The sequence below is a fragment of the Ambystoma mexicanum genome, chromosome 10, assembly GCF_040938575.1.
Source record: "Ambystoma mexicanum isolate Mex_15411 chromosome 10, UKY_AmexF1_1, whole genome shotgun sequence".
Lineage (NCBI taxonomy): Eukaryota > Metazoa > Chordata > Amphibia > Caudata > Ambystomatidae > Ambystoma > Ambystoma mexicanum.
In genome coordinates this window covers 128,136,040-128,156,476 of record NC_090932.1, presented here as the reverse complement: position 1 = coordinate 128,156,476, position 20,437 = coordinate 128,136,040, and the positions used below count along the sequence as shown (strand labels likewise).

Below are 20,437 nucleotides of genomic sequence, written 5' to 3'. Positions count from 1 at the left end.
CAGGTGTCCTTCTCTTTGTAATACCTGAGAAACTAAGACTTTTTGATTTTGAGCGTAACCCAAAAGGGGAAGAGAACTGGAACTACTAAAGGGGTGGGGGTCAAGCTCCAGCCATTCCAAGCTAGGAGGGGAGCAGAACACTTACATAGACTGATTTGTGTGTTGTTATTGTTAGTGGTAGGGCAATAGGATGCAGTAGGTTTAGGACAGAGGCTGAATGTTATTTTGAAGACATCCTGATGAGCACCTTCTTTTTTTTCGTAGGACAGGGAACCACCACCATTGGCAGCAGAGCCAGGAGAGGCATTTCTGTTAGTAAAGTCAATCACTAAGATTTCTTGGCAGCCATCTTCTATGTCCAACTTCCCACACACCCTTGTTTAAATAACCTCTTGCTTTGAAGTTGGACTCACCAGTTAAAAAAAAAAAAAGAAAAAAAAAGAAACACCAAAGAATTACCTTCATTGTGATTCAGGTACTCTGAATAAGTGGGTCTTCCTCCTTCACAACTTGTTGGGAAGGGCTCCTATTGCAGTAGGCCATGACAAACAATGGTTTTAAAGTTCTGGCATAAAGCAGAAACAGAATTTAGGATGCTGAAACCAGGCATGCAAACCCACCTTTTTACACCCGGGTATACGCACTGAATAGATGCACTAGCATACGCTAGAAGGAAAAAGTTGTGAAGGAGGTAAAAACCATAGACTAAGAGTGCCTGAATCAACACAAAGGTAACTTTTTGTTACAATTTCCTCCATTAGTCCCCACTTCCTTCTAAACATTTTGCAAACAAAACAGAATATTCGGCAGAGGTGCAACATATGGAACAAGTTGCTTACCTGTAACTGTTGTTCTCCAGCATGGGTCTGGCATGGATTCACATGCTCATGAATATTCCCCGTCGTCAGGCTGGGAATCCTCGGTAAAGAAAAAATCAGTATCAGTTTCGTTTCTGATCTGTCTTTCGTAGTAGTAACCAATCATTGATCTCTGCGTCATACTGACCACAGCCAATGACTGCCCTCTACCTAAGCCCCGCCTCTGGCAGCCGTCTTCAGATTTGATAGCACGTGAAGAGGCAGTATGACCAAGCGAAGAGCCGCAGAGGGGTAGGCGGGAGGGTTCGCATGTGAATCCATGCCAGACCCATGCTGGAGAACAACAGTTACAGGTAAGTAACTTGTTCCTTCTCCAGCATGGGGTCTGGCATGGATTCACATGCTCATGAATATAAGAATAAATAGCAGTACACACATGCACAACCACGGGGGGTGGCAAAAGGCTCAATATTAAGCAATACAAAAAACTCAACATTAAGCATCTCTTACCTCCTCACCAGGCTCACCTTAAGCGAACAGGTTGCGCAGGACTGCTTGGCCGACCCTGGACTCCTCCCTGGAATCCCGATCGACGCAGTAGAATCTCGTGAAGGTGTGCGTCGACCTCCACGTAGCAGCCCTGCAGATGTCCAGCAGGGGCACACCAGATAAGAACGCCGTAGTAGCAGCGATCTCTCTGGTCGAATGGGCTCTCGGACGGCCTGGCAGCGGTCGGTTAGCCAACCGGTGGCAGTGCATGATGCAGCCGGAGAGCCATCTGGAAATAGAAGACTTCGAGAGAGCCTTCCCTTGATTGACAGGTCCAAAGTTCACGAACAGCTGTGATGTCCTCTGGAAACTCTTTGTTCGGTCCACGTAGAACTTCAGCGCTCTAGCCACATCCAGCGAGTGCAAAGTCCTCTCAGCTGGCGACAAAGGAGACGGGAAGAAAACAGGTAACACCAAGGGCTCGTTAAGATGGAAGTCCGACGGCACCTTGGGCATAAAGGAGCAGTGCCTCCCAAGCACCACCCTCGAGGCATGGAAAGTCAAGTACGGTGCTTTGCAGGATAGGGCCTGGATCTCTCCCACTCGTCGTGCGGAGGTAATGGCCACCAGGAATGCAGTCTTCCACGACACAAACTTCATCAGTGCGGAGTGCATCGGCTCGAATGGAGGCCCCATGAGCCTGTTCAGTACCACGTTAAGTTCCCACGCCGGGGCCGGGGCCTTCACCGGCGGGAACGACCGGAACAGTCCTTTCATAAACTCTTTTACCAGTCGATGGGACCACAGGGACGTCCGTCCTGTGGTTCTGGTATATCTGGAGATCGCCGCCAGATGAATCTTAATGGAGGCATGGGTTAGCCCAGCCTTTGCGAGCAATAGCAGGTACGGCAGCACTTGAGGGGCCGTAATCCGTAGGGGGTTGATCGTCTGTGCTCGGCACCAGATAGAGAACCTCTTCCACTTATGACCGTAGCATTTAAGAGTCGAGGACGCCCTGGCCTTTGCAAGAACCTCTCTGCAATCAGCGACGCCGTGTCGTGGTGGAAGATGGCGCCTCCTTCTCTGGAGAGAAGGTCCGCGTCCGCCGACAGCTTGATGGGAAGGGACGTAGACAAGTCCAGAAGGTCCGGGAACCAGATCTGCCTCGTCCACGCCGGTGCGATGAGGATCATCCTGCACCGGGACCTCTTGAGCTGGCTGATGAGTCGAAGCAGCAACGGCAATGGAGGGAACGCATACAGGTATAGGCCGTCCCAGGGGGAACGAGAACGCATCGCCCATGCTTCTCGGCTGGGGAAAACCTGCTGGCGAACCTCTTGCACTTCGAGTTCCTCGCTGTTGCGGACAGGTCGATTTGGGGTTTGCCCCATCGTCGGAAGAGTTAATCCACCTGATCCTGGCGCAGTTCCCACTCGTGACACGCACGCAGCTCCCTGCTGAGCGAGTCGGCGATGGTGTTGCTTTCTCCTGCCAGGTGGAAGGGAACCAGGAACATCCCCTGGGCGACCGCCCAGTGCCACAGATCCTGTGCCTCCTTGGATAGGGCTGGGGATCTGGTGCCTCCCTGCTTCCGTATGTAAAACATTGTCGTGGTGTTGTCCGTGAAGATCCGCACCACCTTGCCCTTGAGCGACGGGAGGAACGATTTGAGAGCCCAGAACACGGCTCGGAGTTCCAGGACGTTGATGTGCAGGAGTCTCTCCTCCGGGAGCCAGAGGCCTCTTGCGTGGAGATCTCCGGTGTGGGCGCCCCAACTTTCCAGGGAGACGTCCGTCGTCACCGTCTCCTGGTACACCGACGTCTGAAAGTCCTTGCCCGCCGTGAGGTGCGCTCGAACGCCCCACCAACAAATCGCCCGCCGGAACACCTCGTTGAGGGGGACCCTGTCTTCGAAGGTGCCCGACGCCTGCATCCAACGGGCGTCAAGATATTCTTGAAGAGGGCGCATCCGTAGTCTGCAGAGGCGCACCAGGTAGATGCAAGAGGACATCATCCCCAGGAGGGACTTGATGGACCTTACCCTGGCCACGTCCGTGGCTAGCAGGCGCTGCACTTCGCCTAGAATGGTCTTCGTCCGTTCTTCCGACGGGGCCGCCAGGCGCCTCACTGTATCGAGCTTCGCTCCCAGAAACAGGGCCACCTGCGACGGCACCACGTGGGACTTTGGGTAGTTTATGATATGGCGAATCCCAGGTCTGTGAGTAGCTGGACGGTCCTCGCAGTGTGTTCGACGGCGAGTTCCCTAGTCCTTGAGCGGATGAGCCAGTCGTCCAGGTAGGGGTAGACGTGAATCCCCTGCAGGCGCAGCCGCGCCGCCACTGGTGCTAGGCACTTGGTAAAGACCCTGGGGGCCGACTTCAATCCGAACGGCAGTGCTCTGAATTGGTAGTGGCGTCCCTGGACGACAAACCTGAGGAACTTTCGGTGACTTTTGAGGATGGCAACATGGAAGTAAGCATCCTCCAGGTCCAACGACGATAGAAAGTCGCCTTCCTCCAGCTGTCCCAGTACGTGCTGGAGGGTGACCATCCTGAACTTTTGTGATCTGATGTATTTGTTCAAACGACGAAGGTCCAGGATGGGGCGCCAGCCGCCCGTCTTCTTCCTGACGAGGAAGTACATTGAGTACACCCCGGAGCCCTTGAGCCTCTTTGGGACAAGCTCGATGGCGCCTTTCCTGAGCATCGCCCGTACTTCCAACAGCAGTTGCGGGACGTGATTTTCCTTCCTGGCCACAGGTGGAACGTGAGGGCACTTCTTCAGGAATTCGATAGTGTGTCCTCTTGCCAGGGTATCCAGCACCCAACGGTCGGTGGAGATGGACTTCCACACGCCGACAAAATTCGTCAGCCGGCCTCCCACCGGGGTGCTTCGGTGGGGGCCCGAGACCACGGCCGGTTCAGTCCTGCTTGGAGGTGGTGGCCTTGCCGCCCTGGCCACCTTGCCGATGGAGGCGAGGCGCTCCCTGCTTGCCGCGACCCTTGTAGGCCTCCTGAGACGAGGAGCGTGCCGCCTGGCGGTAGGACGACGAGCCACCGCTGGATCCCTTGGAGGCACCTTGTCTGCCTCCGGAGCTCCGAAAGGGCCGTCGTTGCTGAAGGGCTCCTAGGGCGCGGGCCGTCTCCGTGTCCGTTTTTATGGCTTGGAGGGATTCGTCCACCGCCTTCCCAAACAAGTTGCTGCCGTCGAACGGCATGTCCAACACCCTGGTCTGGACATCCTGACGGAAGTCGGTCGCCCGGAGCCAGCCCCGTCGTCGTAGGCAAAAACCGTTGCCCAGCTGGCAGAACCCGGTATCGGCAATATCGGTTGCCACCGTTATGGCGTGGTCCGACGCCACCTCGCCCTCTTGCAGTATTTCAAGGGCCTCGGACCTTTTGTCGTCCGGCAGGAAGTCCAATATGGGGGCCAACTTAAACCAGAGCTCCCTGTCGTAACGGGCCACGATCGCCAGGGCGTTGGCCGCTTTGATCGTCGTCGCCGCCGACGAAATGACCCGCCGCCCCATTGCGTCCAACTTCTTTCCCTCGCCGTCCGGCGGGGAATTCGACGTCGAGGCTCCTGACCCCGCCGCTTTCTTCTTCGCCGCCGCCGAGACGACCGAGTCTGGCGTTGGCTGGGCCCTGAGGCACAGGGGTGCGGTTTCGGGGACCCGGTACTCCTTCTCGTACCGGTCCCGTTTGGCTGGTGCCGTGGAGGGGTTTTTGAGAACCGACAAGCCCTCCTCCCAGGTGTAATCGATTAGAGGCACCGCGATGACAGTCTTCCTCTTGGCCTCCCGGCGCTGATAGAGGAAACCTTCCTTTTTCTGATCCTCCGGGCAGAGCTGGAACAATTCAGACGCCCTGGCGATCATGGCGTGGAATGAGCCAATCTCGTCGGGCGGCGAGGTCCATGCGACGGGAGACCCGTTCCGTCGTCGTCGCAGTCACCCTCAGAACCCGTCGTCGAGCCCAACGCACCGTCATCTCCCGACGCGTGGGAGGATGAGGAGGGAACTGTAGGCCTTACAGGGCGAGCGGAAGAGAGGGTTGGGTCCTCTGTCGTTTGTTCTGAGGACTTCCCGACGGGCCAGGTTGCGGGTCCTCCGGCCCGAGCCGTGGGAATCTCGTCCTTATCTCAGAGCATAAGGACTGGATCGCAGACAAAATGGCCGCCGAGCCATCCTGAGGCCTAGGTTCCGGCTACACCAGAAGGGAAGGCTGCTCTTCCTCGCCATCGTCGTCTTTCTCGGTTATCTCCCGAGGATCTTCCTTACGGGATCGAACCTTCTCAAATTGGACTTCGAGGTTCCGAGAGGTGCCTCGGTCAGTTCCTCCTCCGAGGCTGACTCCGAGCTCGAGGAGGCTACCGTGCCCCCCCTCGCTTCTTCCATCATGGCGGCCACGACGATGGGCTGAAAAGAGGATTCCCTCCTTGGCGGCAGGGAAACTCTAGTCCCGGAGGCAGTCTCTGCTGGCGGGGTCTCTGCCGGCTTGGCCAGAGTCGCCGCGATCGCCTCGATAGAGGCCTTTACCTGCTGGGTAGGGGCCTTCACCACCTTAGGTACGTCCCGGGCCTTCTCCTTCGGGGGAGGGGCGACGCCTCGCTCCCCCTCTTCCGAGATCGGACGGGGCTTCTCCCGAAGCTTACCCGGGGTCTCGGACTTCCTCTTCCCCGAACCGGAGCGCTGGCTCGTGGTTGACGGTGCCGGGGAAGGTGCGCCCTGCCTGGCGACCGAAGAGCCCGACCTTTCGGCGCTCCCGGAGCCAACGGACTTGCAACACTTGGCCTGGTGTTGGGCCCCCGTCGGCCGGGGCGCCCGCACAGGACTTAGAAGCCCGCTCAGACCCTTTCTTCTTCTTCTCACCCGTTGAGCCCTTCTCCAACCAGCTGGCGAGACGGGATTGACGGTCCCTCATGGTCCGCTCCGACAAGTTCTTGCAGAACTGGCAGTCCTTCTCTACATGAGTCTTGTCCCCATGAAGACAGTAGAGGCATCGCGAATGTTCGTCTTAAACACATTCTGCAGCCCGCATCCAGGGCAGCTGCGAAACAGCTTGGGTCCGGGTGACAAACTCGCATCCTGAGCCATCTCGAAGTAGGCCGCGAATCTTCTGGAATCCTCCAAGAATTTGATTCGACGAAATCTTCACCCTTGAGGGGCGCAGGAAAATCCTGCAACGGGTAGCCGTTAACGGGAGTAGAAACGGTGGAGCTTGAGGCTCGATTAACCGAAAAAATGTGAAAATTCACCTGAAAAAGCGCGAAACACGCAGTAAAAGCTCGAGAGCTAAGCACGAGGACTCCCAACACTTGAACGTGCGGTAAAAATCTGAAGATGGCTGCCAGAGGCGGGGCTTAGGTAGAGGGCAGTCATTGGCTGTGATCAGTATGACGCAGAGATCAGTGATTGGTTACTACTACGAAAGACAGATCAGAAACGAAACTGATACTGATTTTTTCTTTACCGAGGATTCCCAGCCTGACGACGGGGAATATTCATGAGCATGTGAATCCATGCCAGACCCCATGCTGGAGAAGTTAGGTGATTTTTAGGCAAACCAGATACGCAACACTTTCTGGCTGAAAGAAACACCTCGCCTGGAGGAAACATCCAGGGAGTAGTGCTTACAGACTAGATGGGGAGTGCCCCACATGGCCACTTGATAGATCTTAGTTAAGTTACTGATGCTTTTTCGTTAGACCTGGTAGAATGCAAATAAAGTCACTCTGGAATGGAAAGACCCACTCTGGAATGGAAAGACCATGCATAGTATACAGCTTAGAGATGCCCAACGCAATCCAGCTGGCAATGGTGGCCTTGGCCCCCTTAAGCACTGTTAATACACCACCAAAAGTGACAAAGATTATCTACAAAAAGATCTGTCTGTCTTTAGTCGGAGGACCATGAAGTTGAGGCTGGAAAAATAATCCTGGTCCAAACATAATCCTCAATTTCTGCATATGTTTTAGAAATAAGTTGAATGAAAAAAGGTATGTGAGAGAGCAAAGTTGTGGAGTAGTTTTTTTTTTTTTTTTTTTAACATCTTCAGCATTATTGGCTTCACAATTTTCTCACTCAGCAGTGTGGCTGGATAATCAGTTTGAAAGGAATACTTCTATTTACATGCATCCAAATATTTCTGGCTCATATATGCACTCGTGGAAGTACAGTGTACCAGTGCCTACCTTGATTTTCACATGACCATTGCAAATTGGATACAGTAGAGGGCAGATTGTGCAAAGTAAAACTTTAGAAGGTGCAGAGTGCCAGAATGTGCTCCCATTATAAAGAGACCACAAGTCTTTACAGTTTCAATATGACATTACTAGGGGTTATATTAACTGCAATAATAGTAATAGTTGTATTGACTGTAAGGAAGGCATGGTACCAAAGTAAGACAGACACAAGTGAGCACAGTTCAAGGGTATTTATTGAACTTTATCAAGAGTGTGATAAACGCCTATCTAACCCTAAAACTACAGATGGGAGCAAGCTACGACCATCAAATAATAAAGAAGGCAGTCCTAGTGGAGTCTTGTCACTTGACTACACAAAAATAAAATGCCAATCCTTACTACCAATTTACAAATAGTGTGGGGAAATGTTCATGAAAAAGAAAGAAGTGTTCACAAAATAATAAGTAAGGATGTTCAGGCCGTTGGCCTCCCTTCCCCACATTTTCAGCACAGGACAAGGCGGTTCACTCGAGCATAGCACACTCTTGGGCTTCTTCGGCACGAGGACACAGTTCCATTACCAACATCAGGGCCTTCTGTGTCCTGGTCTCTTTTCTCATCAAAGTCTCTTGATTCAGAGGGCCTGATGTACAAAACAAAAAGTAATTTTCTTTTTATAATTTTCTAATTTGGGTGTCTCGCCCTGGATCCCCCCCAGCTGGGCTCAGATCCCTTTATTCCGTTACTGCAGATCTGACTCCTGGTTCACCCTGGATGCCCCTGCGCCAAGCTCAAATCCCTCTTAGAAGTCAATTAGTCACCCTCAGCCGGGATCGGACAAATTGCAGTTCACTTTACATTTATCGAAGACTTTCGAATGTGCACTGGGTTTAGCTCAACACGCTGCAGGACTACTTTAACATAAACTTCCTTAACACAATATAGTTGCCATTCAGTTGGATACCTAACAGAGAACTTCAAATGAGCACCCACGTGGTGCTGGACCACTCTGTACACGGTATCTTACTTGGCCTTTTAAAGTTCATTCACTCCTTAGGTATTCAATTAGATTGTGTCGCTCATCACATATGCCTTACGCGCAGTTCTTTGTAGATTTCTTCATACAATGTTGTCGATTGCAACCCTGGTTCCAACACAGACCGGTCTGCCATCAGTGTCCCCGTCTCACCAGCTGGGCTGACTTTACTGGAGCGGCTTTGTTGTAGGAGCGAAGGACAGTACCACGGCAGCATTCCCTCCTCCCCGCCTCGGCTACTGATGCAGGAGTGTCCCGGGTACCTTCAACACACAATGCACCTTTCTTCAGCTTCAATTCCTGTTCTGATGTTTCTTATTCTCGAGGAGTCATGAAAATAGCAGTTACATTCCTCTGAAAAGGCCAAGGGCAATTCCCTCCTTGCAACCCTGTCTGGTCTTGCCGTCTTTCTCCTCGTATTAAACTGCCATCTCAGAACTGCTGCTTCCTTGTGTGTTTTGCCTTGCTCATTTAGGGTCTCGCTTGGCTGGGTTTGGACCCCTCTCCTCAAGATTTATTGTTCACAGAGAAGACTTCCCTCCGCCGAGCTTGAGCCTCCTCTCAAAATATACAGTTTTTGAAAATATGTTTTTTGACTCCCAGTTCCAGATGATAATTTCGCTCCCACTTCACAGCTCCCCAAAACAGCATTCCATGATTTTGGGAGCTACATGAGCCAAACAAAGGATGTTCAAATGAGGTCAGGATCTCATCTCCTGACCCTCAGAGACCTGGGTTTGCCTGCCTGGCCCAGGGGAGGAGTTCTGCTGTGGGTACCGCTAGGCAACCCCAGCTGCCCCTAGTCTTGCCTTCTGGCTGTACAGTTCCCTCTCCATACTGCAGTCTCCTCTCAGGTAATAGGGCCAGTGTTTCCTCCTCCAGGTCCCCCAGGGTCTCTGAAGCTTACGTGGTCTTTCTCCTGCTTCCCAGTACCTTCCAGCATCCTTGACTCGCTCAAAAAGTGTCTTTGGTTTCCACCTTTTATACTTCCTGGGAGAGGCAATTAGGTTCAGGTATGCATACTTGTAAAGGGAGGCCTGACTTTGGCTCGCCTCATTACTAGGACAGTCTGCTGTCAATAGGAAAGAGTCTGTCTTCTGTCTCTGAGCATGTTTCTTGTTAGTAATCTTTATCCTTCCAATCCCTCTCCTCCTCGTCTCAGTGTTTGAGGGGGAAAAAAGGAGGTGGGGATTGGGAACCCAGTAAATCCTATATAGTAGCATGGGGAAGAGGTCATAAAGTAAAGGGGATACCGTGTCTCGCCATCGGGTGCCTGGTGTTCTGATGGAATGCACAGATCTGTTCAGGTCGTGTCCATGATTTCCGGTGGTCCCTATTTTTATTTTTCAGATCTATTTTATTCAGAGGGCAGTGTCTTGTTTTATCGCCAATTTCTCTACAGAACAAACAAGGTTTAATCTTAAAACTGAGGAGTGTTGGATTTTCTCCTTCAGGATTAGAGCCCACAAAATAATTAGTGGCACAGATATCCTTCCCTGGTTCTTGTGTTCCGCACTCTGTAAAGGGTTCCAATTCTAATTAATCAGTGGTATTCGTCTCTGAGGAAGATTGCATCTCCACACTCTCTTCACTTTCACAGGGTTCTCCTCCTCTGATCCGAAAGGTGTGGACTTGGTCAGGTTGAGATGTAAGTATAACTAAAGATGGGATGGAAAGAGACACAGACTAGCGTGGCAAACTGGGAAACTAGAAAACCTGGACTCAAATGCCATCATTCTCACTTCAACAAACTATGTGATACTGGGGACATCCCTTTACATCATTGTGACTTACTTTTCCTGACCAAAAGTATTCAGTCAAGCATGTACCATAAAAAATGTTCAGACATGTATGGTTTAATACACTGGAGTCCATAAATAATAGTAATGATAACAATAATAATAAAATAAACAACATTTATATAGTTTATACCAAAGAGTGAATCATTTTTTTAGCGCAATCATCGCAATCTCAATTGTGAGCTACGTTTCTCTCCCATAGAATAAGTGAAAAAATCAGTACAACAAGATTTTGTGCTGGAAATGCTTGGAGAGTTCCAAGCAATATTTTGAGTAAAAATCATGGAAATACGGTGTTACTACTATGCGATACATCCTACAAATGAACGGCAATACAAAAGGAAAACATGAAGATATGGTAAGAATAAGATATCATTTATCCTATTTAAAAGGTACATAATAATAGACAGTTCCCAACTCGTCGTCATATCCTTTTCAGTCAGGTACATGCCCTCATGCTGCTGATGAAACTATGACCCCACCCCAAAATCAGGCTTCACTTACCTTCCTGTTTGCCAGAAATAACTTCTGCATGGGAATCTGAAAAGAGAAAATCGAAGTGCACTGGGATATCGGTACGAAGATCTTCCAAGATTGCCTCCTGCTGGCTGCAAAAAAAAAAAAAAAAGGTTATGAACTTTCCATAAGTAATTGGTGCAAAATCCGTTCAACTGTCTTTCATTTTTATTATGTCTTCCACTTCACTGTGGCATTCCCTGTTTACATTTTCCCTGGAGTCCTGCACTCCTTCACTTTACCATTTGACCAATGCAGACTATGTTTGTGCAGACTAGGAGAAGCCACATCCTAACCAAAGTGTATAGATCATTTCTCAAACTAGAGGCCATTGTGGTATGCATCCATTGTGGGAATCAGGGATTTGGATCAGACAGAGACATGCATTACTTACCATAAAAGCATTTCTGATGATTGTATCTGCTTAGATTCACATGCTGTGCATATAGTCCGACATCCAGTGGTAACCGCAGAGTATTGCATCTTGTCTTTCGAGAATGGAAAGGGGACATAGACATGGGCGTGCCTGTAACACAATCTCTATGTGACGTGTAGTGTACCCAAAGTCCCTCACACATCGAGGTCCCTCCGATTGTATTTTTTCTGCCCTGAGGGAGCCTTATGACTATCGTGAGTGAGTACAGAAAAGAGAGAAAGTAATAAGACGTCTATGTTCCTTCCATCCAAGTGGGGAGGAACGGTGGCGCATGAAGCAGATACAATCATCAGAAATGCTTAAGTAATGCATGTCTTCTGATGCTTGTGAATCTGCTTATAATCACATGCTGTGCATACTAGCAAGCAGTACCCAGAGTTGGAGGTGGGTTGTGAGAAGGATGTCTAGTCAAAAGATGTCTTAGTACTGCTTGTCCTACCAGAGAATCAGACCTAGAATGAGTGTCTAGGCAATAGTGTTTTGTAAAGGTGTGTACAGAACTCCAGGTTGCCGCTTTGCAAATGGACTCTAGGAGAACATTTGCAATGATGCCATGGAAGCCCCAGTGCCCCAGGTAGAGTGTGCTCTAGGCTTGAAGGACAGTTCGCTCTTAGCAAGAGTAACAGAGTGTGATGCATTTGACAATCCACTTTGAGATTGCCGATTTAGAGACAGGATTCCCTTCTCTACCAGCTGCCACTGAAACAAAAAATTGGTTTGTCTTTCTCAGTGGTTTAGTTCTGTCCAGGTAAAACATGACTGCCCTACGCGCACATCTAATGTGTGTAGGCTTCTCTCAGCCATGTTAGTAGGGTTCTGGAAGAAAGTATGCAGTTCTATTGATTGGTTCACATGGAACTTGGAGATAAATGTAGGCGCAAAACGAGGGTGAGTGCGTGGAACCACCTCATCTCTGTGAACTGTAACGAAAGGGTCTAGAACTGAAAGGGCTTGTAGTTCACTAACCCTTCTTGTAGAAGTGATAGCCACTAGGAAGGCGGTCTTATAGGTAAGATCTTTGAGACTTGCCTTATGCATAGGCCCAAATGGAGACCCCATAAGTCTGGTTAATTCATTCGGGAGCTGGATTTGAAATGGGGGGTGAATCCTTTTGACCCCTTCCATTAAAGCCTTAATAACTGGTAACTTCTACCATGACACTTTTTGTTGTGATGTAGTGTAGGCTGAGAGAGCAGCTAAGTAAACCTTAAGGGAATTTAAAAACCAGGCCTGAGTCAAGCAAGTAATTCAGGTACAATACAATGTGAGTAGGAGAGCAGTCAATGGGATTGATGCCCTTGGTATTGCACCAGATAAAGCGTTTCCATTTACTGGAATAGCAATATCGGGTGTTAGGTTTTCTCGCTTCCTTAAGTATGTTCATGCATCTCTGAGGGAGGTGTAGGTGTCCGAACTCTATGACCTCAGGAGCCAGGCCGCTAAGTTCAATGTTTGCAGGCATGGGGGAAGTGTCTACCCTTTGTCCCGAGACAACATGTTGTACGGGCAAGGTAGTTTCATTGGGGGAGATAGCGACATCTCCATCAGATGAGCGAACCAGGGTTGGCGGGTCCACATGGGGGCCACCAATATCATGTTGACTGGTTCCTGGTGCATCTTGTGCACTATCTTGTTGAGTAGGGGAGGCGGGGGGTGTTCGTAAACAAAATTCCCTGACCATGTGATCCAGAGTCCGTTCCCCTTGGAGCAGTTCTGGGGGTACCTGGAGGCATAGTCTTGGCATTGAGCGTTCTCCAGAGTTGCGAACAAGTCGATCTCTGGGAAGCCCCTTCTGCGAAAACTGCGAAAACGTTGGAAACGATGTCTTCGTGTAATCGCCATTCGTACTCCATGGGTAGTGGGAAACCTCTGCCGAGTACGTCTGCCAGAAAATTTGAGTTCTCCTGGTACATGTTGTGATAACAGGAACACGTGTTTGAGAGCCCACTTCTAAATGTTCTGGGACAGTTTGGACAGCCCTGGAGAGTGAGTGCCCCCCCGTTTGTTCAGATAGTACATGGCCGTGGTGCTGTCTCTGAGGATCAGGACAGTCTTCCCCTGCAGTTGGGTCTGAAAAGCTTTCAATGCTTTGAATACTGCTAACAGTTACCAGCAGTTTATGTGGTTGGATGCTATGTCTGACGGCCAAACTCTGTGTGCTGTCTGTTGAAGCAGGTGAGCTCCCCACCCTGTGAGAGAGGAGTCTGTAGTGAAAGTGGCTTCAACTGTGGGGGTGGTGAAGGATTTCCCCTTCAAGAGGTTCTCCTTCGACTACCATCGTAGCAAGAGAACAAGGGCTGGGGAGACAAGCACAAGATCGTCCCATTGTCCGCTGGCCTGACACCACTGGCTATTGAGCCACTCCTGCATTGGACGCATGCGCAAGCACGCGTGAGGAACCAAATAAATGCAGGACGCCATCATCCCTAACAGTCGCATAGCCTTACGTACCGTCACCTCTCGACTGGCTACAGATTGAGGGATCTGAAACAGCATGTTTTGGACCCTCTCGTTGAAGGGGAAGACGAGGCCGTCTTTTGTTCGAATTAGAGCCACTAGGAACTGCTTGACTTGACTGGGATTTAAGCTGGACTTCTTCTCGTTGATGGAGAATCCCAGGCTGAATAAGAGGTCTATCGTCTTTTGGGCATTTGACAGGCATGTTTCGTAAGAATTCCCCGTTATGAGCCAGTCGTCGAGGTAAGGATAAACCTGGATGGATAACCTGCTCAGGTGTGCTGCTGCCACTGCCAGTACCTTTGTAAACACCCTTGGTGCTGAAGCTATGCCGAAGGATAGTACCTTGAACTGGTAGTGCTCGTCTTGTATTATGAATCTGAGATATTTTCTGTGCACAGGCAACATTGAAATATGAACGTATGCCTTTGGGGCTTGACAAACTTGTTTGCTGAGTCCAAATCTAGTACAGGGCGCATGGTGAGATCCTTTTTGGGTACAAGGAAGAACACTGAATAAATACCCTTGTTTACCTGTAGAAGAGGCACGACTTCTATGGCGCCCTTTTCCTGCAGGGTCTCGACTTCTTGTAGCAGGATGTGCAGATGTTCTAGCGTCAAGTGCCTTGCTAGTGGAGTTGTGAATTGGGGGGACAGGCCAAATTCTATACAGTACCCGTGGGCAACAGTCTTGAGTACCCACTGGTCTGTAGTTATCCCCTCCCATGCTTGAAGAAATAATGTTAGCCAGCCCCCGACCGGGGAGGCAGGGGAGGGGTCCCGGATCTGCGGGTCATTTTTGCCCTGAGGCCGGGGAGCCTCAAGGGGTAGAATTCCGACCCCTTCCTTTACCACGTCGTTGGCCTCTTGGGGGATACGGGGTGGTGTAGGTGTTGCCTCCTTGGGTAGAGGACCAATTATTTCCTGAGCTGTATTGGTTTGAGGGAAATGTTGACCACGAAAGGAACATTTCTTGAGGGGGTTATGCTCTTTCTTAGCAGTTTCGAGTGCTTCCTCAACCGCCTTTCCAAATAAATTAGTCTCGTCCCCCGGCTTATTTATTAATGAGGCTTGAGTCTCTAGTTTAAAACCAGAGTTGCGTAACCATGCGTGCCTCTTCAGGAGTGTACCTTGAGCCAAGGATCTGCCAGCTGTCTCTGCCGCATCCAAAGTATTTTTAAGGATGCTCTGATTAACTTCTGCCACTGTGGAGAGCAAGCTCACTGCGGTTCAGGGACTTCTTGAAGGCTCTCCTGTAGCATAACCCATTGTGCATCGGCATAGCTGGCCAACAAGGTTGTATCAATTGTGATGCGATTGGAAAAGGCTGCAGCTTCCCTAGAGCATATTACCTCTTACACTCCTTCTCAGGGGGTGCCTCCCCAGTTGATAGGGGAACCCCTGCTCTCTTCCTGGTTGCTGTTACTACCAGTGAATCTGGAGTAGCATGGCCCCTGATGTAAAGGGGGCCAGAGGGGGAGGTAAAAAAAAATGTATACGTTAGGATTTACTGCTCTAATGAGGGCAGGCGTCAATAAAGAAGGGGCCAACCGCTTTTTGATCGAATTTAACAGAGGAATAGCTTGGCTGGCCGGTGGTTTTTCTTTTAGGATGTCCTCCACAAAATCAGCTTCTGGAACAGCTTCCTGGGTAGCAATGTGGAAATGTTCCGCTGCTTTCCTTAATATGGCACTGAACGCCATTTGGTCATCAACCGGGGAGGCTTGTCAAGTGGGTGTGGTTGGGGGGGAATCCAAGCACAAGGCATCAGGTGGCTGTGTTGGATTAGGTGACTGCCAAGGCTGAGGATCAACCAGGTCGGGGTTGTCCTCCCAACCCCTCTGTGGAGTCCAAATGACCATCCTCAGCAAAGGGATAATCATCCTGATTGTATAGGTCCACAGGACCTTCCGCCTCAGAGAGGTCATAAATATACTCTTCTTCTTCCTCTTGAGACGGGTCAAAGACTTTTTGAAGCTTAGCCACAGGGAGAGGGGGATTCTCCTCTCTAGGCCTCTTGGGCGTGGATTTCTCAGAGACTACTACAAACCTCTATAGCCTCTCAACACATTCCTCAAACTTCTCCCTGGTCCAAATAGATGAACCAGAAGGTTTCAGGGGTGGAAAGGGCTCCTGTAATGGATCTTCCGTCGCAGAAATCCCTCCAGTGCCTTCCGAAAAGTCCTTTAGGGGGACCGACAGTTGATGCGTGTCCTTAGGCCTCTGTGGGTTCTGATGAATCCTTCGGCCTATCCCTGGATTTCAAAAATCCTTGGGTTTGTCCTTGGGTCTTGACGAATCCTTGGACCGTTGCTTCTGACCATCTGCCAAAATAATCCTAGCAATGCTTTCGGTAATCACCTCAGAGTCGGGAAGTTGTGTAGTTCACGCCTGCGGTTGCGCAATTACTTTCAGCGGAACCGGGGTGTTCTCGCCCGTGGGTGCTTTCTTCCGATGCATCTCGACGGACTCCTGAATATTGGGTGCAGCACCCATCAATTTAGAGAGCCCAGTCGCAAGGCAGGGAGGGCTGATGATCCCGACGATCGGCCGGCACAGCCAAAATTTGCAGGTTGGCGCTATGGACCGCTTCGACTGTTTCATCGAAGATGTCCCTGGGGTTGTATTCTTAGTGTGTGAAGCGTGTGCATCTTTGTCACCGGGGAGTACAGTCCCCATAGCAGGACCTGAGTCTTGCCTAGCAGATGATGCGGGGACAGATGATGCGGAGCGGGAATGCTCCGCCAAGAGGTCAATCGCCTCTGAATCGGAGGCCTGTTCGTCACTCAGCCCCTCGTCACAATCAGCAGTTGTGGCAGCTGGAGAACTACTCGGCTTGCAACATTCCGTAGGCCGCCCAGCGCTTAACACGGTGCTCCTTCAGTGTCTTCGGACGCAGGAGCTTGCAAGCCACACAAACAGTCTTGTCGTGATTAAGGGGCAGACACCAATTACACTTAGTGTTTATCCTTCCAGGGAAATTTGGCCTTACAAGAAGGACAAAACCTAAATGGAGTCCTCTCCATTGCTGAGGAAATATATAGTGACGAAATGACCCAGGGAACAAAGAGAGAGGAAAGGGAAAGCCATTCTTAGAAAAGGAAATGTCCCCCCCGACCCCACTCTCCCTACTGTGTAGGCCGGCCAGAAGGCCCGGCCACGTGGTCGGCAGTGCCGACCGGAACACTGTGCATTGAAGATCCGTGGAACCGGCTTCGGCAGAGATCTGGAAACAGCTGTCAATGGAAGAGACGGTAGGATCATATTCAAAAACTTTAATAATATACAACCAAAGGTCGAAGGATAACAATAGCAATATCTCTGTACGAGCTCCGCATAAGGCGACCAGTATGCTGGGCGGAAAAAAACAATCTGAGGGACCTTGACACGTGAGTGATTTTGGGTACACTACACGTCACGTAGGGATAGTGTTACAGGCACGCTCATGTCGATGTCCCCTTTCGATTCTCAAAAGGCAAGATGCAATACTATGCGGTTACCACTGGATGTCGGGCTATATGCAGAGCATGTGATTCTAAGAAGATTAACAAGCAGAACATTTGTTATCAAGTTGCACAAAATATCTTCTGATATCCATTAGTTCACTCGCAGAAGCGCTAGGAATGCCAAGACTTTCAATGGTATTTGTGGGCTGCGTATTCACAAAGATATAAAATCTGATTACTAATGATTACTGTGTATTTGTATTGTGAATGACTACATGAGTGATGGTTATATGTTATCGTTATATGAATTAATTTATAGCATGTAGCAATTTTTCAATTATTACTATTATATTTTTTCACATCAATCATTTCAGTTTTACAATGTGGCATTGATCACATAAAAATTCAATAATCGACAGACCAGCAGAGATATTTAATTTAGCCAAACACTTAAGTGAAAATCCCAAAGATGTGCTGTGACCCTCGTTGCCAAATATGATGTGCTGCTGTGCACAGTTTATTCCATATCATGTTTACACAGGTTTCAAATTATAACTAACAGGCAAAGTACGATCAAGCAAAATTAAACATGAAAGTATTTTTCAATTAAGGTCCGGTAAACACAATGAAGAGTACAGCAAGGCTAAACAAAAATGTGGGTCACATCCAGTTGGTTGAATGCAAGAGCAAAAAGTAAGCAACAGGAAAAAGAATAAACAGAGTATAGTTAATATGGTGGCCAAGAACAGAGTTTGCATGATCAGTTTCTTCTCATGTTTTCGATTTCACCATGATCAGTCTCTTAATTTTGAGCATTAGATTTGCTCGGAAGGGTTTCAGAGAACATATAAAATATAAACATTTGGTCAAGCAACCTCTCACAAGTACCTTTAAAAGATGCAGGAAGACTCTTTTTCTCTTGTGAAATGCAACAAGATTTTGAACGGTGAAGGATACACTGCTTGTGAACGGCAGAAATGTGGTTTTTCATCTTCTCCGACGGATAGTCATTTTTGGGACATCACTTACATAGTGCAATAAACCTATTCAAGATGTTCTCAACATTGTATGGAATGGTGGCCCACATTTTTTCCATGACCTCTCTGAAGTATTTCCTATGTTATGGGCCCAAACTTATTATTGTCAAAGTCAGATTGTTAATTTATGTAGGACTGAAAACCTTTTTGGACATTAAGTAACCACGTAGTATACAGAATATATGCACATTTATTACAAAATAGTAACAAAGACAGGACAGTGTTTTGCTCATCCTGGAAAGATGAAGCTCAGTAACAATTGCAGTCTCTTAACATACATTTATTCACATAACGGTATTGAGATAACGGCGGATCGTAATGCAATGCATCAACATTACTTGATCAGATCTGGCAAAAGAAAGAGCTCTTGTAGCAGTATGTGGAGGTGCTAGTGTTTATTGGCTACTTTTGGCTGCAGAGCGCAACTTTCATTGTTCCACTGACCCCCCTCTACTTACCCTGTTATTCCCCATGCAAACTTATTATTCACAGTCTATACTTGACTTCGCTCCTAGGCTGGGAGTGTGAAATGTACTACTCTGAAGTTTTTTTGATTGAAGAAATTAAACCTACTCCCAGGCAATAAAAGCCGACAGATTTATGTCTATTGGTCGGGCAAAGCATGTTTTTCTAACCTTTCAAAAATAATGCGGTATCCCCTCCCCCCACTACCCATCTCCATCCCACACCCCACCAATATTCCCTGAGCCCAAATCAGCATCTACATTTTTGTGGTAAAATGCGAGAAAAAAAACAAGCAAACCAAATCTGAGCAGTTTTTTGGTCAAATAATAGACCAAAGTATCAAGTTGACATGTTTCAACGTCTGCTTGCACAAATCGATTCTATCACACAACACACACACACTACTTTTTGCAATGCCTATACAGATCTCTAAAACGCCCTCATATAAACATTCCACACTCCTTGGAAACACCTTAGAATTTACCCTCCTAATCTTCTGCAGTCCGAAAATACTATTTATTTTGGGTGTATCGACATGCACCCACGCTATCACAAACACTATCCTTTTCCTTCACCCTGTCCCACATCTGTTTGAACCCCCTTTTATTTTATCTAAACCCACTTGTATCACTCCTTAATCACTTCCCTTTTTTTGCCAGATTACAGACTAGATGGATGGGGGCACAGTACGCCAACTTGCATACAAGCCTCAGCACTTTGAGACAAATATGGTGGTGAATTGGCACAATAAATGTTCTCCAACAACATTACATGTTAAATTGCATTCCATGAACATTTCTTCAGGTTTCTTTGGCAAACTAAGCATAGGCGACCAATTCTTAGCATATCAGAATGTATGATCCCACTAGCTCTCCAGACGAAGGATAGGGATTTCAGGGGACAACTTCTCTAACCAAGTGTAGTATGCATTACTATGATCTGACAGCCTACTCACAGTTACTTCTATCATTGCTCCAGAGCACCAAAAGGGGATTCTTTAATCGCCTCACCCAAAATGTGGCCAATCAGATATGGCTTGTGTTGGATTTGGCTTCTCCCTTCTGTGTTCCTTGCATTCACCTGTACATATCCAACTCTAGTTTCTGGCACCTCTGTTGATTGACTTGTGACTCGCAGATTATCTTGCAGGTCTTGAAAATCAGCAAATTGCTTTAAGACCAAATTTCGAGTTCATTAGTAAAGTCACTAAGAGAAGGAGATTATCCCTCAATCGTTTAGTTAAAAGTAGGAAAATATCATTTTGGTAAGTTCATAAATAAAAATAAACAGCTGTGCTGTATGGAGCTGCGGAGCGTCCTGTAGCTGGGGGAATATCTACAGCACACTCGATATAAATCTGGATACCCATGGTGCTCGGAGAACCGAGAACAGAGGTACAAGAGGAACCTGAGGTGAGGGACGGCAGGCCTGCGCAATGATCACGACTGTAAACGCAGAGGCTGAAGGCGCAATGGGTGGAAGGGCACTTCCATCTCCCCTAAAAGTCTAAGAAAAAAGTCCAATACTGAAGGCGCCTGTGCCCCGTGGGGCTCACAGCCGCGCAGTGTCACCTGCACTGGCCGCAGCTGCACACTACAACACGGGAACTCGTGAGAGCTGCCGGCCGGGAGCGGTCGGCGCAACTATCCAAAGGGGAGCCGTGGTGGGACCTGCCCCAGGGAACTTGAGCACAGGGAGGAATAAGCCGGTGGTTGATCTGGGAACACAGGAACTCCCCCATATATACCACAGTTGA

General features: G+C 48.9%; 1 protein-coding gene across 5 annotated transcripts in view; it reads right to left on the bottom strand.

Annotated features, from left to right (window-relative positions):
* The window catches only part of ENTPD4 (ectonucleoside triphosphate diphosphohydrolase 4), a 491,672-nt gene that overhangs the window by 327,122 nt on the left and 144,113 nt on the right, over nt 1–20,437 (bottom strand). For all 5 annotated transcript variants that reach the window (XM_069617610.1, XM_069617612.1, XM_069617611.1 and 2 more), the window contains one exon: nt 10,830–10,933. In XM_069617610.1, coding sequence (XP_069473711.1) covers nt 10,830–10,933 — 104 coding nt within the window. The remainder of the gene's footprint in view (nt 1–10,829; nt 10,934–20,437) is intronic.